Raw genomic sequence first — 24,618 nt, forward strand, 5'->3', positions numbered from 1 at the left:
AAGCAGGAAGCGTTGCCTCTGTGTCTGACAAATGTGGAGAGCGTAGATGACTGTCATCAGATCTGCATGCTGTGACGATATATGGGGAATGTCATGTGACTTGTGCTAGAGCAAGGTACAGCCAGTGGTAAGAGATGGAGCCTGGTGTCCTCCTAGAGCTGAAGTGAAACAGTGTGCTTCTGGGCTGTGAGAAAGCCCAGTTTCAGCAAGACTGGCTGGGTGAACCAAGTAGGTTATTTATAACCACAGATCCTTCACAATATTGTCTTGCTTTTGTGCTTTGATGTTTTGGGTCTTTGAGTCCCTTAAGTAGATTGTGATAAATTCTAGTAGGTGAAAGTGTACCATGATAATAAAGCAATCGAGAACTGTCAACATAGTGCACTTTCCTTCTGCATCTGGTTCTGGCTCTGTGACATAGCATAGCTTTGTGGCTTTAGTAAGCATTTAGCCCATCCATGCGTCATCTCTGACTTGAGCAACGCCTCACAAAAGCACAGTCCAGAAGCAAGATGTTAGAACCTAGGTCTGAATGTTTGCTGGAGCCACTCTCTTCTGGCTGTAGAGTGTTAACTTCAGACCCAGAGTGCTTCTGCATCTTCAGATGCATAATATTAATGGCCCCAATGTACTTTTGGATTATAAATTGATGTATATAAGATACTTTCACAAACTCCATAGCTTTCGATTCTCAGAATAGCTCTGAGTCATAGGTAGGGCAATTATTATTATATCCTCAATTCTACGGATGAACAGATTGAAGCACAGAAAGTTTAACTGACTTGCCCAAGATCACTTAGCAAATAAGTGATAGGACCTGCAGGCAAGCCAGCCATTCTGACTTCAGAGCCTCTATTCTTTTCTTAACATTTAGAGTCTTCATGGATGTTTAGAAGAACAGAGATTTATATGCCTTGGCAAATTCCTGGATTGATATTCTGAAATGTAAAACAGTCTGTCCCAGCTTTTAATTAATGCAGTTCTGTTTGTTTCTTTTATGTAATAATTTGCAGAGAATTAACATCATAGTCCCAAAGAGTTTATTAATCACCCATCTGCTCTTGGCTCAGAGCTAGGCACTATTACTAATTACAGTGGACAAGGAATGCGTTTTCTGGGCCTTTGTACATTTCCACTTGTATTAACATGAGCATACAAAAGAACACATGAACGCATTGAAAATTCTGCCAATTTCAAACAGATATAAAAATTTCTCTTCCTATAATCTCTATTGTCTACCAACTTCCTTCCAAAGTAGAATATTCCAAAGGATGTAGGAATGATGAAAGGTGTAATGTTCCATGAAAATTGTTCCTCTTCAATAACTGTGCGTTCTCTTATTATGAGTGAAGACCAAGATTTTTGGTTTTTTCCCCAGGATTATGATTGACATTATCTTATTGGAAAGGACAAGAAAATCTCAGAAAGTGAGGTAGACTTCTTCCTCCTGAATGTTGTGTTTGAGGACACTGTGTAATCTTTATTTGCAGAAGAAACCTTAGGAAAGAGAGGAATACTGTTCTTTGCAGTACAGGTATCTTACTGGGCTCCAAGAAATCAGAAAGGAAACTGGCATGTATGTCAAATAATGTCCATGAAGGTGTTACGTGTCACAGAGAAGGAAGGAACCAGAAATTCAGCTCTCCTTAGAAATTCTATCCCTCTGATGGGTAAGCAGTCAAAAAGATCTCAGGTCACTCTAAAAGGAAGTTAAATCAGGCTATTGAACTGGCTAAAGCAGATCGCAAACTGTTATATTCATTCTAGAAAAACGCAAGTGGTTTAAAGGGCCAGCTGCTCTCTAAACTGAAGGGCTGGTTCCTGGGTATGTTTTCATCAGTCCATGTTGGCTTGGCAATTCTATAGGCTTTCCTCTTTATCCAGTAATGGTATTAAAAAAGTTCAGAGCCACAGAAAGAGGCAGAGTAGTGTTTGCAGAGGGATACTTAATTATCCAGTGCGTATCTGCTCCTCTATGTGTCTTCTCTTTCTGTTGACCACAGTTTGCATAGTCCCCAGACTCTTGTTTTGGGGATCTGAAGCCCTTGACTGCAGTGTCCAGGTGACATGCAGCCTGTTAGACACAGCTTTGCTCCAGAGTTGGGTTCTGGCCTCACCCGTTGCCATCAGGCGCTCAGGGCTGCTCTGGGGTCTTGCCATACCTCTCGCTGCCTACTGCCAGACTCCTAGTCCAGCTGGAGCACACCCGGGTTCTGAGACGGAACCTTTCCTAGTGTAGTGTCCAAGAAACTCCTGTTATAGTCAGGAAAGGCTGCTTTCCCATTTCCTGCCAGCAGAATTACTGGCAGCGAAACAGCTTTAGATCCTTTCTGGAACGTGGGAAGGTGTTAGTGGAAGATTCCATGCTCACTGCCTCTGCTGCTTAGCTGTGCACACTGCAAGAGGGCTTAGGCCAGCCTTTCAGATGAGACAGGGATGAAGAAACTGGCTCTGACTTGTACTGCATGCAGCCTGCATTTTGTCTATTCTCTGTCATTAAGACCATTTCCTTTAGGCCTTAGATGACCTTATCATGACCTGCTCTCTATACTTTCACTAGTTGACATCTGTTCAGCTCCCTCATTGCATGAAGTCTTAGTTAATTCTTTGAGATAAGGTGAGCAGAGAATGCATACTCTGTCCCTAAGTAAGGTCTGCCTTAACTTAACATGTCATGCCTTCTTGCCAGCTGTGCCAAACACCATTCAGTAGGCTTGACATGAGGAACTCTTGTTGCCCAGGGGGCCAACTTCTCTCTAAACTGAAGGACTGCTTCCTGGGTATGTGTTCATCAGTCCATGTTGGCTTGGCAGTATGATGTTTCTGTAGGCTTTCCTCTTAATCCCATAAAGGTAATAAACTAACAAGAATAGGAAGTCAATTTATTACGTTACTGAAGTCGGACAAAGAATTCTAAATTTTAGAAAGCCAATATGGAAAGCAGTTTGAAATTTTAAATATGCATTTTAACTTATTAAAATCAAAATAAGTAATAGCTCTTATAAAACAAGGCCATATAATCACCTTCATCTCCTTACTATATAGAGCCAGATTTATTAAGTGGCAATTACAGGCTTTTCATAATTTAAGAGAGCAAAATGAAAAATAATCTTTAAAATACAATGCAAAACCAGATAGCAATATCAGATAATTACATAAAGTTACCACAGTAAGCTTAAAATAGGAAACCAAGTTGTCGGACTTTTATGCATAGTCCCTGAAAAGGCACTGGACTAGTCTCAGGGATCTCATCTTAGACTTGTATGGAGTTTCTTCTAAGACGAAAGGTAATTTCAGTTGAAGATGTCTAGGAGCAGATTCGGAGAAGATAATGGCACCCACTCCAGTACTCTTGCCAGGAAAATCCCATGGGCGGAGGAGCCTGGTAGGCTGCAATCCATGGGGTCGCTAAGAGTCGGACACGTCTGAGCGACTTCACTTTCACTTTTCACTTTCATGCACTGGAGAAGGAAATGGCAACCCACTCCAGTGTTGCTGCCTGGAGAATCCCAGGGAAGGGGGAGCCTGCTGGGCTGCCGTCTATGGGGTCGCACAGAGTCAGACACGACTGAAGCAACTTAGCAGCAGCAGGAGCAGATTAAATACCCAGCTGTCCACCTAACCCCATGACCTGTATGTCTGACTCAGCCCTAAGTTAGGTGCTGATTCTGGGTATGCAGAGAGAACTTGCAGCTCCTCTATTTGTCCAGATTCAAGTCTGGAAGTTGGTAGAAGGTATATCACAGTATCAGTCATGGAAGAAAAAGTTGTAAGAGATGGGGTCTCTTTTTAAGACTCATCCAAGCTTGCTTCTGTTGAAATGGAGATAGATTTTAGGAATTTCATTGTATTGTATAGGTATATTTTAGTTATTTTGTGTTGATACTAATATATTACACTTATGAAATGTTTCATATAAACAAAATGCCTTTGAAGATCTTATATCTCCACATATATTATAAGTACAACTTTGTTTACTCCTCCATGACTGAACAATGATAGCATTTTTAAGACGATGGACATAAATCAACTTTGGAGGGCAAACACTGTTTTCCTTGGTTTAATGAAAGCATCATTTTCATGATGAAAAAACCAGATTGCATCAACTTAAGCTGAAATTGTTTGAGTTGCAAAGCCAGAGAAACTTGTTTTATACCCAGATTTAAATGTTAAAGTATTGAAACAGACTCCAGAAATGAAATAACATTTTGAAACTGAAGTATCTCAACTGTAAACATTCTTGAGTATTTTGTGATCCAGCCTCCTGTTAGTCACAAAATCAATTATAGTAGTTGAAATTCAGTCCATATTTATTGAATCAGTTTTTTTTAATTTACTTGTTCTAAAGTTTCCTAAAGATAACTTGTGGAAAGCGGAGGGCCCCTTTGCTGACTGTCTATGCCAGTGCTTCTATAAAATAGTCTCTTGACCATTGTTGGGGAGAGGGGGGTCCCCTAGGACCCTTTTAGGGAGAATCACAAGGTTAAAACAAGTTTCTTAATATTACTAAGATATTAGCCTTTTTAAAATTATTATCCACTAAGAACCGTACAGTGGAGTTTTCTAGATACTGTGTGATGATGCGACATCACTGATTCAGTGCAGGAGCAGTTATGAGCAACGAGCTGTCTTCTGTAAAACCGGACATTAAAGGGACTGCAAAGATGTTTAATAATGTCACTCTTCTTACTAAGGTATTCTTGTTTTGGACAATACAGTTACTTTTTTTTCATAAAAATGTCATTTAAGTTAGCATATTTATTTTATTGTTAATAAGTAAAACGTGTGTGTGTGTGTGTGTTTTCTTCTGATATAGTAAGTAGTGATAGATGTAATCCACAATAAAAGAAAACTCATTGGGACCACAAATAATTTTTAAGCCGAAGAATTGATGCTTTTGAACTGTGGTGTTGGAGAAGACTCTTGAGAGTCCCTTGGACTGCAAGGAGATCCAACCAGTCCATTCTGAAGGAGATCAGCCCTGGGATTTCTTTGGAAGGAATGATGCTAAAGCTGAAACTCCAGTACTTTGGCCACCTCATGGGAAGAGTTGACTCATTGGAGGAGACTCTGATGCTGGGAGGGATTGGGGGCAAGAGGAGAAGGGGACGACAGAGGATGAGATGGCTGGATGGCATCACTGACTCGATGGATGTGAGTCTCAGTGAACTCCGGGAGTTGGTGATGGACAGGGAGGCCTGGAGTGCTGCGATTCATGGGGTCACAAAGAGTCGGACACGACTGAGCAACTGATCTGATCTCTGAAGACCAAAAAGTTTGGGAAACCAACAAATTACAGTATAGTTTCTTTTTGCTTCTTTGTTGAAATCAAGTTAGCATACTTTGAAATTCAAGCTCTTAAATATACAATTTGATGAGTTTTGGCAAATTCATATACTCATGTAACAAACCCTCCCTCCCCCCATCAAGATGTAGACTGTTTCCATCATTCCAGAAAGTTCCCTGTAACTGCCTCCTGGTTACGCCCCGCCCACCGCCCATAACCACCCTCCATTCTCATTTCTGTCGCAATAGATTAGTCTTGTCTATTATTGAACTGCATTGCGGATGGAAAGTGCATGGTCTCTCTCTCTCTTTTTTTTTTTTTAACTCTTTGCTATGTATTGGAGTATAGCCATTAACAATATGATAGTTTCGGGTGAACAGGGATGGAACTCAGCCATACATGTATCCATTCTTCCTCAAACCCTGGTCCCATCCAGGCTGCTGCATAACAATGAGCAGAGCTCCAGGTGCTGTACAGAAGGTCCTTGTTGGTTATCCATTTGAAACACAGCAATGTGTTGCATGTAATCTTTTTTTTAGGGTGGTCTTAATCGCTCAGTGTTTCTGAGAATCATCCATGTCATGTGTTTCAGCGTTCAGTTTTTTTAATGCTGAGTGATAATGCCATCCTTTGAATATGCAGCAGTTTGTTTCTCTGTATCCTTGTTAATGGACATTTGGCCTTTTCTCACTTGGGAGTTTTATTGAATAAAGCTGCTTTAAGCATTCTTAAACACATCTTCCTTATGGCCAGTTTTTCACTTTGTTCTATAGGAGTAGCATTTGGGGGTTCTAGAAAGGGTGTGTACCAGAAAGTTACTGTAATGTTTGCCAAAGTCAGTGTACCGTTTCTCTGTGTGTGAGAATTTCAGTAACTCTACAAGCTCACCAACGTTTGATGCTTTATGGGTATAACACAGAATCACGTCCTGGTTTTATTTACATTTCGTAAATGATTTTGAGCACTTACACATGCATTTATGAGTCAGTTTTAAAGTTGTCTTAGGGAAGTGCCTGAGGCTTATGCCCATTTTAAATTGGGTTGTATGTTTTTGTATTATTGATTTATAGGAACTCTTTCTATATTTTGGATATAACTTTTTTCAATTTTCAAAATTAATTTTTAGTGGAATATAGTTGATTTACAGTGTTGTGTTTCAGCTGTATAGCAAAGTGAACCAGCTACATGTTTACATATATCCCCTCTCTTTTGAATTTCCTTCCCATTTGGATATAGTTCTGTTCAGTCACTCATTCATGTCCGACTCTTTGTGACACCATGAATCACAGCATGCCAGGCCTCCCTGTCCATCACCAACTCCCAGAGTTTACCAAAACTCATGTACATTGAGTCGGTGATGCCATCCAGCCAACTCATCCTCTGTCGTCCCCTTCTCCTCTGGCCCCCAATCCCTCCCAGCATCAGGGTCTTCTCCAGTGAGTCAGCTCTTCGCATGAGGTGGCAAAAATATTGGAGTTTCAGCCTCAGCATCAGTCCTTCCAATGAACACCCAGGACTCATCTCCTTTAGGACGGACTGGTTGGATCTCCTTGCAGTCCAAGGGACTCTCAAGAGTCTTCTCCAACACCACAGTTCAAAAGCATCAATTCTTCGGTGCTCAGCTTCACAGTCCACCTCTCACATCCATACATGACTACTGGAAAAACCATAGCCTTGACTAGACAGACCTTTGTGGACAAAGTAATATCTCTTCTTTTGAATATGCTATCTAGGTTGGTCATAACTTTCCTTCCAAGGAGTGTCTTTTAATTTCATGGCTGCAGTCACCATCTGCAGTGATTTTGGAGCCCAGAAAAATAAAGTCTGACACTGTTTCCACTGTTTCCCCATCTATTTCCCATGAAGTCATGGGACCGGATGCCATGATCTTTGTTTTCTGAATGTTGAGCTTTAAGCCAACTTTTTCACTCTCCACTTTCACTTTCATCAAGAGGCTTTTTAATTCCTCTCCACTTTCTGCCATAAGGGTGGTGTCACCTGCATATCTGAGGTTATTGATATTTCTCCTGGCAATCTTGATTCCAGCTTGTGTTTCTTCCAGCCCAGCGTTTCTCATGATGTACTCTGCATATAAGTTAAATAAGCAGGGTGACAATATACAGCCTTGATGTACTCCTTTTCCTATTTGGAACCAGTCTGTTGTTCCATGTTCAGTTCTAACTGTTGCTTCCTGACCTGCATACAGATTTCTCAAGAGACAGGTCAGGTGGTCTGGTATTCCCATCTCTTTCAGAATTTTCCACAGTTTCTTGTGATCCACACAGTCAAAGGCTTTGGCATAGTCAATAAAGCAGAAATAGATGTTTTTCTGGAACTCTCTTGCTTTTTCCATGATCCAGTGGATGCTGGCAATTTGATGTCTCGTTCCTCTGCCTTTTCTAAAACCAACTTGAACATGTGCAAGTTCACGGTTCACGTATTGCCGAAGCCTGGCTTGGAGAATTTTGAGCATTACTTTACTAGCATGTGAGATGAGTGCAATTGTGCAGTAGTTTGAGCATTCTTTGGCATTGCCTTTCTTTGGGATTGGAATGAAAACTGACCTTTTCCAGTCCTGTGGCCACTGCTGAGTTTTCCAAATTTGCCGGCATATTGAGTGCAGCACTTCCACAGCATCATCTTTCAGGATTTGGAATAGCTCAACTGGAATTCCATCACCTCCACTAGCTTTGTTCGTAGTGATGCTTTCTAAGGCCCGCTTGACTTCACATTCCAGGATGTCTGGCTCTAGGTGAGTGATCACACCATCGTGACTATTTGGGTCGTGAAGATCTTTTTTGTACAGTTTTTCTGTGTATTCCTGCCACCTGTTCTTGATATCTTCTGCTTCTGGTAGGTCCATACCATTTCTGTCCTTTATTGAGCCCATCTTTGCATGAAATGTCCTGTTGGTATCTCTAATTTTCTTGAAGAGATCTCTAGTCTTTCCCATTCTGTTATTTTCCTCTATTTCCTTGCATTGGTTGCTGAAGAAGGCTTTCTTATCTCTCCTTGCTATTCTTTGGAACTCTGCATTCAGATGTTTATATCTTTCCTTTTCTCCTTTGCTTTTGGCTTCTCTTCTTTTCACAGCTATTTGTAAAGCCTCCTCAGACAGCCATTTTGCTTTTTTGCATTTCTTTTCCATGGGGATGGTCTTGATCCCTGTCTCCTGTACGGTGTCACAAACCTCCGTCCATAGTTCATCAGGCACTCTATCTATCAGATCTAGTCCCTTAAATCTATTTCTCACTTCCACTGTATAATCATAAGGGGTTTGATTTAGGTCACACCTGAATGGTGTAGTGGTTTTCCCTACGTTCTTCAATTTAAGTCTGAATTTGGCGATAAGGAGTTCATGACCTGAGCCATAGTCAGCTTCTGGTCTTGTTTTTGCTGACCGTATAAAGCTTCTCCATCTTTGGCTGCAAACAGTGTAATCAATCTGATTTCTGTGTTGACCATCTGGTGATGTCCATGTGTAGAGTCTTCTCTTGTGTTGTTGGAAGAGGGTGTTTGCTATGACCAGTGTGTTCTCTTAGCAAAATGCTATTAGCCTTTGCCTTGCTTCATTCTGTACTCCAAGGCCAAATTTGCCTGTTACTGCAGGTGTTTCTTGACTTCCTACTTTTGCATTCCAGTCCCCTATAATGAAAAGGACATCTTTTTTGGGTGTTAGTTCTAAAAGGTCTTGTAGGTCTTCATAGACCCTTTCAACTTCCGCTTCTTCAGCGTTACTGTTTGGGGCATAGGCTTGGATTACCGTGATATTGAATGGTTTGCCTTGGAAACGAACAGAGATCATTTTGTTGTTTTTGAGATTCCATCCAAGTACTGCATTTTGGACTCTTTTGTTGACCATGATGGCTACTCCATTTCTTCTAAGGGATTCCTGTCCACAGTAGTAGATATAACGGTCATCTGAGTTAAATTCACCCATTCCAGTCCATTTCAGTTCGCTGATTCCTAGAATGTCGACGTTCACTCTTGCCATCTTCTGCTTGACCACTTCCAATTTGCCTTGATTCATGGACCTGACATTCCAGGTTCCTATGCAATATTGTTCTTTACAGCATCAGACCTTGCTTCTATCACCAGTCACATCCACAACTGGGTATTGTTTTTGCTTTGGCTCCATCCCTTCATTCTTTCTGGAGATATTTCTCCACTGATCTCCAGTAGCATATTGGGCACCTACCGACCTGGGGAGTTCCTCTTTCAGTATCCTATTAATTTGCATTTTCATAATGTTCATGGGGTTCTCACGGCAAGAATACTGAAGTGGTTTGCCATTCCCTTCTCCAGTGGACCACATTCTGTCAGACTTCTCCACCATGACCCGTCTATCTTGGCTGGCCCCACACGGCATGGCTTAGTTTCATTGAGTCAGTCAAGGTTGTGGTCCGTGTGATCAGATAGGCTAGTTTTCTGTGATTATGGTTTCAGTGTGTCTGCCCTCTGATGCCCTCTTGCCACACCTGTCGTCTCACTTGGGTTTCTCTTACCTTGGACGTGGGGTATCTCTTCACGGCTGCTCCAGCAAAGCGCAGCCGCTGCTCCTTACCTTGGACGAGGTCGCCTCTCCTGACCTTGAACATGGAGTAGCTCCTCTTGGCCCTCCTGCGCTGAAGCAGCCGCCACTCCTTGGATGTAGGGTTGCTCCTCTCGGCCGCTGCCCCTGACCTCAGATGTGGGGTAGCTCCTCTCGGCCGCCGCCCCTGACTTCGGGCTTTGGGTAGCTCCTGTAGATTCTCATTAATTATCAGTTTTATAAATATGTGGAACACTTCATGACTTCGCGTCATCCTTGAGCCGAGTCCATGCTAATCTTCTCTGTATTGTTCCGGTTTTCATATATATGCTGCTCACGTGAGCACTGGATATAATCCTTTATCAAATATATGTTCAGTTCAGTTCAGTCGCTCAGTCCTGTCCAACTCTTTGCGACCCCATGAACTGCAGCACGCCGGCCCTCCCTGTCCATCACCAATTCCCAGAGTTTACCAAAACTCATGTCCATTGAGTTGGTGATGCCATCCAGCCATCTCATCCTCTGTCGTCCCCTTCTCCTCCTGCCCCCAATCCCTCCCAGCATCAGGGTCTTTTCAAATGAGTCAACTCTTCACAACAGGTGGCCAAAGTATTAGAGTTTCAGCTTCAGCATCAGTCCTTCCAGTGAACACCCAGGACTGATCTGCTTTAGAATTGACATATGTAACATGTATATTTTCTCTGAGTTGATAGCTTATCTTTCCATTGCCTTAATAATAAATAGACATCTTAATACCTTCTTTGAACAGAAGGTTTTGGTTTTATGAAATCCATTTTACAACTTTTCTCTTATGTTAGGGCTTTTTTGGGTTCACTCTAAGAAATCTTTGCCTCTGCCTCCCCCAAATATTAACCATTGTCCTTGGTTCTGTCGAGTATCATTAATGATGTGTGTTCTTCAAGTTAACTTCATCAGTATCTTTTAATGAGAATGCATAACAGCTTGAGAGTAAATAAATAGCCCTTTTTGATTACTATTGAAAAATTATAGGACAAATGGATTGTGGGACTCAACCTAGAGCCCTAGTTAATAGAAAGCCAACTGGCATAAAATCTCAACATTTACTGTGTACCTGCAGTGTTCCAACCACAGGTTCAACAGAGTTTAGAATCTCATTTAATAAGAATTTAAGTAAATGCTCAAGAGAAGTCTTGCATGTCCTTCAGTAATGAGTGGAGGGTTAATAATGTTATATTCTCTATGGTTGTTTGTCTTGACAAGGAGGAAGAAAGGATAGAGAGGAGTGATCCACTTCCAAAAATGGAACTTGATAGTTTTTAATTAACTTTTAAGTAAGAGTATCTTTTTGCATTAGTGTTGAGATTACTAGGCTTTTCTGCCCATTATTTTCTTTAAACGTTGATAAAAGATTTGCGAATTGTACCCCAGATGAACTATGTAAGATTTTACGTAATTTGTGAAAATAAGGCTTTTAATTACTATGATAATTTACTCCTGCAGCATCATTTTGAAATCTAGTCTTCAATTTTTTGAATATAATTTTATTCTGTAGTTTATTCCTAATGGTTTCCTTGTTTGGAAGACTTTCATTTTGGGTGTTTAGCAAACATCAGTAGTGCAAGCAAAATTACAAATGGTTAGTTTCAAATACCAGCTGTGTTGGTTAAGGTCATATTTAAATTGGGACTTATGGAAGGGATGATTTGGGGGAAAAGAGAAGAAGAATTCGGAGAAGGCAATGGCACCCCACTCTAGTACTTTTGCCTAGAAAATCCCATGGATGGAGGAGCCTGGTAGGCTGCAGTCCATGGGGTCGCTAGGAGTCGGACACGACTGAGCGACTTCACTTTCACTTTTCACTTTCATGCAGTGGAGAAGGAAATGGCAACCCACTCCAGCGTTCTTGCCTGGAGAATCCCAGGGACGGAAGAGCCTGGTGGGCTGCCATCTATGGGGTCGCACAGAGTCAGTCATGACTGAAATGACGCAGCAGCAGCAGCAGCAGAAGAAGAATTCTGATAGTTGAAAAGGAGAGGTGATAAGCACCTAATGATTGCAAGAAGATACACACACATAAGTATAAAACACATAATACATGTATAAGTGTACACATACAAATTTTCAGTGTTACAGTTATACATGTATTAAAGTCTGCTTCTCTATGAAATTTTCTTAGATTTTTAGTTCTTAGGATTCTTTTGATCTTGAATCAGAGGTTAGAATTAGATTGTTTTATGCTTTTCTAAATATCCTAATGAATATTCTGCAAAAAATGGTTATTCCTTCAGAAGATTTAAGAAATGGATGTTAAGGAATTTGGTTTTGAAAATGTTCTATTAAGAGATGACTTAAAGGCAGAAATTTTGATTATCTGTGTTCTTCATGCCTCATTTACCACTTATTCATATCTTTCATTTTTTTGCTGGTTTTCTTTCTGTTGCCCATTTTAACTTGGGATGTTAGGTAAAAACATACAGTACCTGTTAACATGCAAAATACTCTGCAATGTGGGGCATGCAGAAGAGAGTAAGACATCGTCCCTGATCTCAGGGGGAACCGCAGTCTCTAGTAAGTGACAGATGTGTACAGAAGTAACAGGGGATATGAATGAAGATAGAGAAAATTAAGAACTGTGAAATTTAAGCATACCATGGAATACCAACAAACCTCATTTCTTGAAATTAGCACATTGGAGTGCGTTTAAAATCACATTGCTTAGACATGGCCAGCAAACACATGAGCATCCCTCATTATTAGAGAAATGCAAATCAAAACTGCAGTGAGTTATCACCTCACTACCCGTCAGAATAGCCATCATCAGAAAATCTACAAACAGTAAATGAAGGAGATGGTGTGAAGGAAAGGGAACCCTCTTGGACTGTTGGTGGGAATGTTAAATAGATAACAGCCACGTTGCAGAACGGTATGGAGATTCCCTAAAACACTAGGCATAAAACTACCATCTGACCCAGCAATCCCACTGCTGGGCATATACCCTAAGAACACCATAATTGAAAATTGGCATATGTACCCCAGTGTTTTTTGCAGCCCTGTTTACAATAACTGGGGCATGGAAGCAACCTAGATGTCCATTGACAGATGAAATAGACGAGGAAGTTGTAGTATATGTGGGATATTGCTCAGTCATAAAAAGGAACAAATTTGAGTCAGTTCTAGTGAGATGAATGAACCTGGAGCCTGTTATACAGAGTGAAGTCAGAAAGAGAAAAACAAATATTATATACTAATACATACATATGGAACCTAGAAAAATGGTACTGATGAATGTGTTTGAAGGGCAGGAATACAGATGCAAACATAGAGAACTGACTTTGGACACAGTAGGGGAAAGGAACGAGAGGGTGGGATGAATTGAGAGAGTACCATTGAAACGTATACATTACCATATGTAAAATAACTAGCTAATGGGAAGTTGCCGTATAACACAGGGAGCTCAACCCTGAACCAGTTTTTTAGATTCAACATATAGGCGACATCATCTGTATAGCTCTTTTTCTATCTGACTTCACTCAGTAGGACAATCTCTAGGTCCATCTCGGATGTCCCTTTTCTCACTGCAGATGTAGCTGCCACCTGAAGTAGATCAGCCAGCCAGATCACCCTGCTGGAGATTAGTCCCCAGTTAAGGGAACGGCTACCCACTCCAGTATTCTGACCTGGAGAATTCCAGGGTCTGTATAGTCCATGGGGTCGCAAAAGGTCAACTGAGTGACTTTCACCTTGACTTTCATGCTGGGAGGCAGGGGCATGGGCTGCAGCCCTGGATCCCTTCCCCTGGGTCTTTCCTCCCCTTGTGTGAGGGCCTACACCGCCTGTGCTGGCATTCCCATGGGGCACATCCGTGCCCATTCCCAAGACCCAGAGGAGCTCAGTGGCCTGGTGAAGACAGAAGCATCTCCCAAAGGTATGGGGGCCAGTGGTCTGAATTTGCACAGCATGTTCAGAGCAAGGGGAACCCAGCACAGCCTCTGTGAGTCACGCTTCACGTTAACTCGGTTCAGCCGGGGGTCTGTGTACACCCTGTGATGCAGGGCGTGGTGTCGGGGCAGCGGCTGAGCCCCGAGCAGCACGGAGATGAAGCAGCTGGGACGGGACCCTCCTTTAAAGACCATTCATTGTGCCCTTGTGCCCACAGTCAGAGTGGCATCTGTATGGTTGAAAATAGAACCGGGCCACATCGCTCTCAGTCCCTGGTACAGGGTGTTTTCTCTCTGTGTGAAGGGAAAAAGGAAGCATAGAATTCAGGATAATGACTCTCAGATAAACTCGAAGGCAAGAGAATGATTGATCTGTGTGCTCAGCCTGGAAACTCTGAGGCCCGCTCTCCATGGTTCTGATTTCTGCCTGGAGTAACGATGCCTCATCCAAGATCAGTAGGGAATTCTTACTATTATTCCCTACCCCCGCGTGGAAGGAGTGAACATTTAAAATATAGAAAATATACCCTTTTAAGTACAAATCATTTTTTTAAACTTTAATCTACCTAATTTAAAAAAATCCATTCCCTCTGCTTCTTTAGATAATACTGCAGATTTCACATCCTCTTAATGATTGGGCTGTGGACTGTTTTGCTTCTCATTGACTTTAGACTCATGTAAGTGAGTAATTTTGTGCTCTTCTCTACAATCTGAGAGCAATCCTAGCCTTTTGTGTTCAGAAGTAATCACGGAAATCCATTATGTCCAATAGTAGACACAGGTGATTTTTGAGCGTTTGAAATGTGTCTAGTGTGACCAAGAAGCTGAGTCTTTAGTCTTATTTAATTTTAATAAGGATAGATTTTATTGTGTTAATTTCATAATATAGTTTGTAAAAGTGAAGCAGTACAAAGTATTTTGCCATTAAACATAACATTACTGCTTTGGTAAGACTACATTTCACTGTATTAAAAATGTGGTAGCTAAATTGAGATGTGCTCTAAGTGTAAAATCAACACTGGATTTTGAAGACGTGTGGGGAGAAGTATAAAATATCTCACTAATATTTTTACATTGATTACATTTGAAATGCTAATATTTTGGACCCTATTGGGTTAAATCAAATATATTATTAAAATTAATTTATCTTGTTGCTTTTTTAAAAAAAACACTACAAAGTTTAAAATTATCTGTGTAACTTTCATATTTCTGTGATACAGTATATACAGTATGTGTTAGTTGCTCAGGCATGTCCAGCTTCTTTGCGACCCCATGGACCATAGCCCGCCAAGTTGCTTGTCCATGGAATTCTCCAGGCAAGAGTACTGGAGTGGGTAGTCATTCTCTTCTCTAGGGAATCTTCCTGACCCAGGGATTGAACCCAGGTCTCCTGCATTGCAGGTGAATTCTTTACCATCTGAGCCACTGGGGAAGTCCCATTTCTATGATAAGTCTCTCAACTTTGGCAATACTGACATTCAGTTCAGGTCAGTTCAGTCGCTCAGTTGTGTCTGACTCTGCGACCCCATGGACCACAGCACACCAGGCCTCCCTATCCATCACCAACTCCCGAAGTTTACCCAAGCTCATGTCCACTGAGTCAGTGATGCCATCCAACCATCTCATCCTCTGTCGTCCCCTTCTCCTCCTGCCCTCAATCTTTCCCAGCATCAGGGTCTTTTCAGATGAGTCAGTTCTTCGTACCAGGTGGCCAAAGTATTGGAGTTTCAGCTTTAGCATCAGTCCTTCCAGTGAACACTCAGGATTGCTCTCCTTTAGGATGGCCTGGTTGGATCTCCTCGCAGTCCAAGGGACTCTCAAGAGTCTTCTCCAACACCACAGTTCAAAAGCATCAATTCTTTAGCTCTCAGCTTTCTTTATGGTCCAACTCTCAAATCCATATATGACTACTGGAAAAACCATAGCCTTGACAAGACGGACCTTTGTTGGCAAAGTAAATGTCCCTGCTTTTGAATATGCTGTCTAGGTTGGTCATAACTTTCCTTCCAAGGAGTAAGCATCTTTTAATTTCATGGCTGCAGTCACCATCTGCAGTGATTTGGGAGCCCCAAAAAATAGTTAGCCACTGTTCCCCCATCTATTTGCCATGAAGTGATAGGACCAGATGCCATGATCTTAGTTGTCTGAATGTTGAGCTTTAAGCCAACTTTTTCACTCTCTTCTTTCACCTTCATCAAGAGGCTCTTTAGAAGCTGGATAATTTTTTGGTGTGGTGACCTGTCTCGTTCCATATGAGATGTTTAGCAATATCCCTGGACGAGCTGATGGAGACCAGCTTCCCACCCAGCGCAGGAATGCCTATCAGGGCCATGACCGAAAGGGGTCCTCCAGCATCTGTTTGAAGCCCTTCCTTGTTGAGATCTCTTGTCTCCCCTATTTGGAATTAACTATAAGACAGGTTATTATGTTAGCCGTTATGTTATTACTTAGTACCTAAGTTATGACCGACTCTTTTGCGACCCCATGGACTGTAGCCCGCCAGGCTCCTCTGTCCACGGGATTCTCCAGGCAAGAATACTAGAGTGGATTGCCATTTCCTTCTCCAGGGAAATCTTCCTGACCCAGGGATCAAACCTGTGTCTCCTGCATTGGCAGGTGGATTCTTTACCACTGAGCCACCAGGGAGGCTCCTAGCTGTTATGTTAGCTTTATAGAACGTTAGGTTTATATTATATTTAGCTCAGCTTTTATATTATATTTAGCTCAGCTCTCTTGTAGCTTCCACCAGTGATCCTAGTGTTGATCTCTTGAGTAGCACAACATAAACCAAATTCTTTTTTTTTATTTAGTTTTTAATGGAAGGATAATTGCTTTACAATATTGTGTTGGTATCTGCCATATATCAACATGTATCAACCACAGGTATACACATGTCCCCTCCCTCTTGAACCTCCCTCCCACCTCCCACCCCATCCTACCCCTCTAGATTCTTTATGAAAGCAGTAATGTGTACCAAAAGGCCTTATAAATTTCCAAAACTCATTCATCAAATACTTAAACCTCTACTCCAAGTAAAGCTTGGATGTCTCTTATCTCCTGCCTTCTTGCTTGCAAAATATGTCTTGTTTTTTTTTGTTCTTCTTGCCTTTAATTAGAATAGTAACCTATACACATACATTAAATGTAAGCATCTGTCGGGGACGATACAGTCCCTTATTCAGTTTTCACAAAACTTATTTTAGGCTCATAACTTCCTAGACATAGATTTTGTTTTTTAATAGACAAGAAATGAAAAATGTAGTTGATATGTATCTGTAAAACTGTATTATACATGCAAATGCTAGGTAATGGCAGAGATTCTACCCCTTGATTCGATTGTTCACGTCATTGAGATTGATAGTCTTCGATTGTATAGAGAATGTGATTTCAGTACCATCTGTGGCCATTTATCCAGCAGACTGGGCAGATAACAAATCTGCCAAATGAGCAGTGTATGTTCCTAAAAAAGGAAAATCAGAAGGATTCTACCACGGAGGATCTTAAAATATTATTTATTTAAAAGCTTAAAATTTTAGTAACTTGTATAATTCGAGGTAGTTTATAGAACATAGATTTTAGTTTATAGAACGTAGTTTATAGAACATAGATTTTAGTTTATAAAACATAGTTTATAGAACATATAGTTTATAGAAGGTAAAAATTTAATATTTTCTTATTTTTTTAATTTATTTTAATTGGAGGATAATTACTTTACAATATAGTTATGGTTTTTGCCATATATCAACATGAATTGGCCACAGTATACATGTGTCCCCTTCATCCTGAACCCCCCTCCCGCCTTCCTCCCCATCGCGTCCCTCTAGGTCGTCCCAGAGCACTGACTTTGGGTGCCCTGCTTCATACATCCAGCTTTCACTGGTCATCTATTTTACACATGGTAGTGTATATGTCTCAATGCTATTCTCTCAAATTTTCTTTAATGTTTTAGTTACACGGGTATGTTTCAAACAGCATTAGAAAACCAGCACCCTTGACCATAACTTAAGAGAATGGAAAAGAAAACATCATTATAAGGGTGTTTCAGGAAGGTGTTCCAGGCACCCCCTGCTCCTGCCCCTGGTAGTGCTGAGGTCTCAGGATGCCTGAGCTCAGGTATGTTGCCCATCGGAACAGCAGACCCTTCGCCAACAACAGCCACCCTCCTCTCAGCAACTTCTCAGCTCCTGCAGAGGCTTTGGGAATGTTCCTTCTCTAGAGGTTAATTTGTAAAGGATTTTCCCATATATCCAGAATTGGTTGAGTTTGGTTCAGTATCAGCATCTCTGGGAAAGTACTGATACATGATGCACAGTCTAAATTTTACTTTGGGTTTGGAGTTGGCATTTTCCCACTTAATTTCTTAAAAACAACCTGATACTAGGTTCTCTGATGGCATTTTTGTTTCCATTATTTAATAGCTAAAGGAAAACAATTTATTGAGTAACAGAATGTGATAGGTCTGTCTTAGACCAGACAGCAGGTCAGATATGCCAGCTTGTGAAAGAACAGTGTCCCTCTGAGGTGGTTTGAATAGCTGGACACCAGCACAGAAGGGTTAGGAGAATTCTGATCAGGACAGTTGTGAAGATGTGGGGCCAGTTGATCTACTCTGAAACTTTCTCAGGGCCCAAAATAGCAGTGACTAGGGATATAAGCCCAGAATGACCCTGTTTTAGCCTCTCTATGATGATGCACATTTTTTCCAGTTTTGTTGAGAAATAATTGATATACCTCACTCAGGTTAAGGTGTATAGTACGGTGGTTTGAGTTACATGTAGATTACATTTCACAGTATTGTGACATGCTTACCACAGTAGATTTAGTCGTCATCCATCATCTCATATAGATAAAAAGAGAACTTTTTTTTTTCCTCCTGGTGATGAAAACTCTAAAATCTACTTTCTTAACTTCACGATTGTATCTTAATTGTATCTTCCAGTGTTACCTATAGTCAGGTTGTACATTATATGCATGGTAGTTCTTTATCTTATAATTGAAAGTTTGTGCATGTTGACCTCCTTCCACCATGTCTCTCCAACCACAGATCTGATCTTTTTTCTGTGAGTTTTATGTGGCTTTCATTGTCATTACTGTTAGATTCCACATGTAAGTGAGATCGTGAAGTATTTGTCTTTGTCTGACTTGTTTCACTTAACATAATACCTTCAGGGTCCGTCAATTTTGCTGCAAATGGTTGAATAATATTCCTCTCTTTGCGAGTGTGTGGGTATGTATGTCTGAGAGAGAGAAATACATACCACATCTTCTTGTGCATCTACCAGTGGACCTCAGGTTGTTACCATGTCTTGGCTTTCATAAGTAATGCTGCTATGAACATGGGGTGTAGACATCTTTTCAAGTTACTGTTTAATGTGTTCCCAGAAGTAGAATTGGTAGATATTATGCGGGTTCAATTTTAATCTTTTGAGGACCCTCCATACTCTTTTCTGCAGTGGCTGTACCAGTTTACAGTCCCACCAACAGTGCACAACCTTCATTTTTCTCCACATTCATGTCAGCATTTGTAATCCCTTATCTTTTGGGTGATGCTATTACAGGTGTGAGGTGATATCTCATTGTAGCTTTAATTTGCATTTCCCTAATGACTCGTGATATTTAGTATCTTTTATATTGTTGTATTTGCACATGCAGATTTTTATATGCATATTAATGTCTCATTAATGTATGCCTGTGGCTTTCATGGTAATGACAGTAGCTTTTTTTTTTCCTACTGCCAGTGCTATTAAATTATTTTTCTTTTTTTCCAGAACAAGCCTGCCCTCCCCTATGTTTTCCAGAAATGACTTCAGTATCTGGAGCATCCTCAGAAAATGCATCGGAATGGTAAGTTAACTCTCATTTCCACAATATGAAGCTGATACGTGTTTCACGCATATCCTTGGAAGAGAATCTTAGTGTTGGCAGAAGTGATACACAATGTTTCTGAAAACTTAGAATCAGAAATTAGGAAAAGTCTTAACACTAGGTTTTCCGGACAGCATTTTAACCATTTATTATGCTATTTAATATGACTTTCATGTGACTTTTCATTATAAGGAAATAGAAAAAGAAAATGCTCTTGCCCCATTGTCATACCACGTTTGTATGTACCCATGGAATTGCTCTGGAGAAGGCACTGGCACCCCACTCCAGTACTCTTCTTGCCTGGAGAATCCCACAGCCGGAGAAGCCTGGTAGGCTGCAGTCCATGGGGTCGCAAAGAGTCGGACACGACTGAGCAACTTCACTTTCACTCTTCACTTTCATGCATTGGAGAAGGAAATGGCAACCCACTCCAGTGTTCTTGCCTGGAGAATCCCAGGGACTGGGGAGCCTGGTGGGCTGCCGTCTATGGGGTCACATAGAGTCGGACACGACTGACGCAACTTAGCAGCAGCAGCAGCAGCATGGAATTACTCAGAAATACTCTCAGAAAGGACAGACTCCCCACAGTATAGAATATAATTTCACTTACACTTCTGTGCACAGAGCAGATTTTTGTACTTTGTAAGTGTGGTGTATGTCAGACATTTGGAATGTGTCTTTGCTTAGTTATCTGCAGGTGGATCTGATTTTTCGGGAGCAGAAAGATGGCAAAACTATTATATATAAATCCTACGCTTAACTTCAGTTGTGTCCAACTCTGTGACCCCATGGACTGTAACCCACCAGGCTCCTCTGTCCATAAGTTTCTCCAGCAAGAATACTGCAGTGGATTACTGTTTCCTCCTCCAGGAGATCGTCCTGATGTAGGGATCGAAGCTGTGTCTCCTGCCTTGCAGGCACATTTACTCTCAGAGCCACCTGAGAAAGCCATATAAATCCTTAGATTCCCTTTAAAATAGTAGTCCATGTCAGCACCCTGACGCTAGTCAGGCTTGGATTCTGAGTAAAGTTCTCTTACTTCTTCCAGCATGATCTTTGACCAATTAGAATGATGAAAATTTTAAAGCATGTGAGTCTTGAACTGCTAAAGAATCTGCTTGGGCATGACCTTTCTTAATTTTGCAGTTTAATGTGCGTCCTCAGTACCCCAGGAACTGTCCCTGCGCTGGGAAATGTGCTGTGCTCAGTCGCTTTAGTCGTGTCCAACTTTTGCGACCCTGTGGACTGTAGCCCACCTGGCTCCTCTGTCCATGGGATTCTCCAGGCAAGAATACTGGAGTGGGCTGCCATTTCTTCCTCCAGGGGAATCTTCCTGACCCAAGGATCAAACTTGCATCTCCTGTGTCTCCTGCATTGCAGGCAGATTCTTTACCCGCTGAGCCACCTGGGAAGCCTGCTGGGAATGTAGTCACTTCCTAAACACGCTCATTCTGACGTCTGAAATCCTTTTCAGCTGCTGGGGTGCCCATGTTAGCATTTTTTGAACACTTGGGTTCTCTGCATGTAGTAATGTCATCTGAGACTTCCTGAGCATAATTTCCAAGGAAATAATCTCAGAAACATCTATTTTAAGGGCTTCCCTAGTGACTCAGTTAGTAAAGAATCTGCCTGCAATGCAGGAGACACGGGTTTGATCCTCAGGTTGGAAGATCCCCTGGAGAAGGAAATGGCAACCCACTCAAGTATTCTTGCCTGGAGAATTCCATGTACAGAGGAGCCTGGCGGGCTACAGTCCATGGGATCACAAAGAGTCAGACACGATTGTGCAACTAAGTTTCACTTTCACTGCATGGAGAGTAATTCAGCTAACCTCTCTGTAGCTGGATAACAAGATTTATCCCGGTCTTACCACTTCCTGTCTTTGAGACCCTAGGCAAGTTGCCTTACTTCCCTGAGTAAAGTTAGAAGAATAATTAGTACTTTATAGCTGTGTTGAGAGATACATAAGATAACTTATGTAAATGTCAGGACAGACCCTGGTTTAGCTTAATGCTCAACATTATCAATAGTTAACGACACTTAGTGTTTCCCTGATAGCTCAGTTGGTAAAGAATCTGCCCACAATTCAGGAGCCCCCAATTCGATTCCTGGGTTGGGAAGATCCACTGGAGAAGGAATAGGCTACCCACTCCAGTGTTCTTGGGCTTCCCTGGTGGCTCAGATGGTAAAGAATCTACCTGCAATGCTGGAGACCTGGGTTCAATCCCTGGGTTGGAAAGATCCCCTGGAGGAGGGAAAGGCTACCCACTCCAGTATTCTGGCCTGGAGAATTCCATGGACTATATAGTCCATAGGGTCGCAAAGTCAGACTTGACTGAGAGACTTTCACTTTCACTTTTCAATCACATTTAATTGGAACACCTGGACTCTTAACTCCATTTGGTTTACATTCAGACTCATCAGGACAAAGCAAATGTATTTAGGCAAATGTATATATTCTTAAATAAAATGTCAACTATACACATTAATCTCTTAAGAACTGGAATTTTCAGGACAAAAAAATGATATCCTATAGAATTTATATTTTCAAACCCTTAGTAAACATAATTGTCAGTGAGATCCAATATGTAAGTATATAAGTATTGTTTGTTTAAAATTAAAGCTAGTTTCATAAAAAAATGCTCATCATTAAAACAAATGATATTTTTTCTATTAGATCAATGCTGACTCTAGCTCATTAAATTGATTTTGTAACCTGCTAATGAAAGGGCTTCCCTGGTTACTCAGACGGTAAAGAATCCGCCTGCAATGCGGGAGACCTAGGTTTGATTCCTTGGGTCGGGAAGATCCCCTGGAGGAGGGCATGGCAACCGACTCCAGTATTCTTGGCTAGAGAATCCCCAGGGACAGAGGAGCCTGGCGGGCTACAGTCCATGGGATCGCAAAGAGTCAGACACGGCTGAGAGACAGAGCACAGCACAGTGTGTGAAATCCAGTTACTGCAGAATTGGTATCACGTTTGTTGAGTCAACAGAATCCGTATGAAAACCAGATGTGCTTTGGTGTTTTTTGGTGATCAGGGAAAGTACAGCCTTCTGTATTTCTCTGGCTTAAGTCTGTCATCTACCATCTCCTGTCTCACTGGATGTCAGATTTAGCAGTAGTGTCATGAGTTTGTTCAGGCTAGAAACTGATAATCATCTGGTGTATGTGTCAAGCAAGGATTATGTCTAAATGGAAATGAACCATCCTTTTGAAAGATGGTAAATAGTGTTATGTTGGCTTGTACCTGCATTCTCTGAAAGATGCGCTGTTTCTTCAGAAGAATGGTTTTACCTTTATTTTCAGGTGCAGAACTGTTTGTACAGAGACAGGCTGAATCATAGGGAAAGCAAATAAAAGCAGAGCTGTTTGGGTTGAAAGGGGACCATGGTGTGTTTTGAAACTTGTGTCTGTAGAACTTTCTGAATAAACTCATAGAGAAAGAGCTGCAGGGGAGGCAATATTTCGGGCGAGTGTTCTCTGGTGAGGTTTTGTAAGAGAGTAACGTTCTAGATGAATATTTATTAATGTGTTCTGGCATTTGGAAGTATTGTTCTTTGGGCACTGTTGTGGGCTCCCCTCTAAAGGGCAGCAGAATCAGTCCAAAGGGGCCAGCATTGTGCACAATGGAGATTTAAAGTGCAGCAGGTCTTGAGAGAGAAAGCAAGTAACATCCCCAGAATAAATTTTTAAAGTAGTTTTTGGTATCAACCCCTCTCATATCTGCCTCCTTCTCCCCCCTCCCAAGGAAAATAGGTCAAAAATTAGAAGGTATTAGCATTCATAGGGAGAAGGCAACGGCACTCCACTCCAGTACTCTTGCCTGGAAAATCCCATGGACGGAGGACCCTGGTGGGCTGCAGTCCATGGGGTTGCTAGGAGTCGGACGCGACTGAGCGACTTCACTTTCACTTTTCACTTTAATGCATTGGAGAAGGAAACAGCAACCCACTCCAGTGTTCTTGCCTGAAGAATCCCAGGGAAGGGGGAGCATGGGTGGGCTGCCGTCTATGGGGTCGCACAGAGTCGGACACGACTAAAGCAATGCAGCAGCAGCAGCAGCATTCATAGAGTATTAGTCATAGAGTTTATTAACTTAACTTCAAAGCGTCAGTCCCAGGTGGTGCTAGTGGTAAAGAACCCGCCTGCCAGTGCAGGAGACATAAGAAACACTGGTTCAGTCCCTGGGTCAGGAAGATCCCCTGGAGAAGGAAATGACAACCCACTCCAGTATTCTTGCCTGGAAAGTCCTATGGATAGAGAAGCCTGGTGGGCTATAGTCCATGGAGTTACAAAGAGTTGGACACGACTGAAGCAACTTAGCACCCCTCAGGAAACAGCCTGTGTGAGGAGGTAGGTGGCTGTGAAACCAATTGGAATTCGAATTTGAAGTGAAGGTAGATTTGAAAACTCTCCCACTGCACTTTGGTGATTCTGTTCCACTTAACAGTCCAGACACTTGGCTTCAGGTCCTTTCTGTGTGAGTAGATCTCAGAAGCTGTGGACAGACCCTTCAGCTAGCTCTTCCCATAGCTTCACGTTCAATTTCTTCTTTTCATGAGGAAAAAAAAGTGTTGGTCGCTCAGTTGTGTTTGACTCTTTGCAACCCCATGGACTGTAGCTCACCAGGCTCCTCTGTCCATGGCTTTCTCCAGGCAAGAATACTGGAGTGGGTTGCCATTTGCTTCAGGGGATCTTCCCGACCCTGGGATTGAACCTGGGTCTCCCGGATTGCAGGTAGACTCTTTACAATCTGAGCCACTAGGGAAGCCCTGGCTTATCTTTTTATGATAAGAAGTCTCAAAAGTTGCAGGGGAAATCTGATATGCACCGTAGCTTTTCTCTGTCGACTTGAGCATGTGAGAGCAGAGTGGGGAGTGTGGACACTCTGCTGGAGACCTCCCGGTTCCCGTTCAGCTGGGGTCTGGTCCCAACTTTCTCAGAAGTCAGTGCTCCTTATTTATGATGTTGTAGTTTATGGTGTAGTGTCAGGAAGCCAATAAGACATGGCT

The 24,618-nt window shown here is 41.8% G+C and overlaps 1 protein-coding gene and 1 non-coding gene across 15 annotated transcripts in view; one reads left to right on the forward strand and one right to left on the reverse strand.

Annotated features, from left to right (window-relative positions):
- OSBPL1A (oxysterol binding protein like 1A) overlaps nucleotides 1-24,618 on the forward strand; it is a 252,855-nt gene that overhangs the window by 167,423 nt on the left and 60,814 nt on the right. For all 14 annotated transcript variants that reach the window (XM_061399735.1, XM_061399734.1, XM_061399731.1 and 11 more), the window contains one exon: nucleotides 19,507-19,582. In XM_061399735.1, the coding sequence (XP_061255719.1) occupies nucleotides 19,507-19,582 (76 nt within the window). The remainder of the gene's footprint in view (nucleotides 1-19,506; nucleotides 19,583-24,618) is intronic.
- Nucleotides 10,060-10,164, reverse strand: LOC133237901 (U6 spliceosomal RNA). Its single transcript, XR_009733409.1, has one exon. It is a non-coding gene; the product is annotated as a U6 spliceosomal RNA (small nuclear RNA).

This window comes from Bos javanicus, chromosome 24 (assembly GCF_032452875.1).
Source record: "Bos javanicus breed banteng chromosome 24, ARS-OSU_banteng_1.0, whole genome shotgun sequence".
In the NCBI taxonomy this organism is placed as follows: domain Eukaryota; kingdom Metazoa; phylum Chordata; class Mammalia; order Artiodactyla; family Bovidae; genus Bos; species Bos javanicus.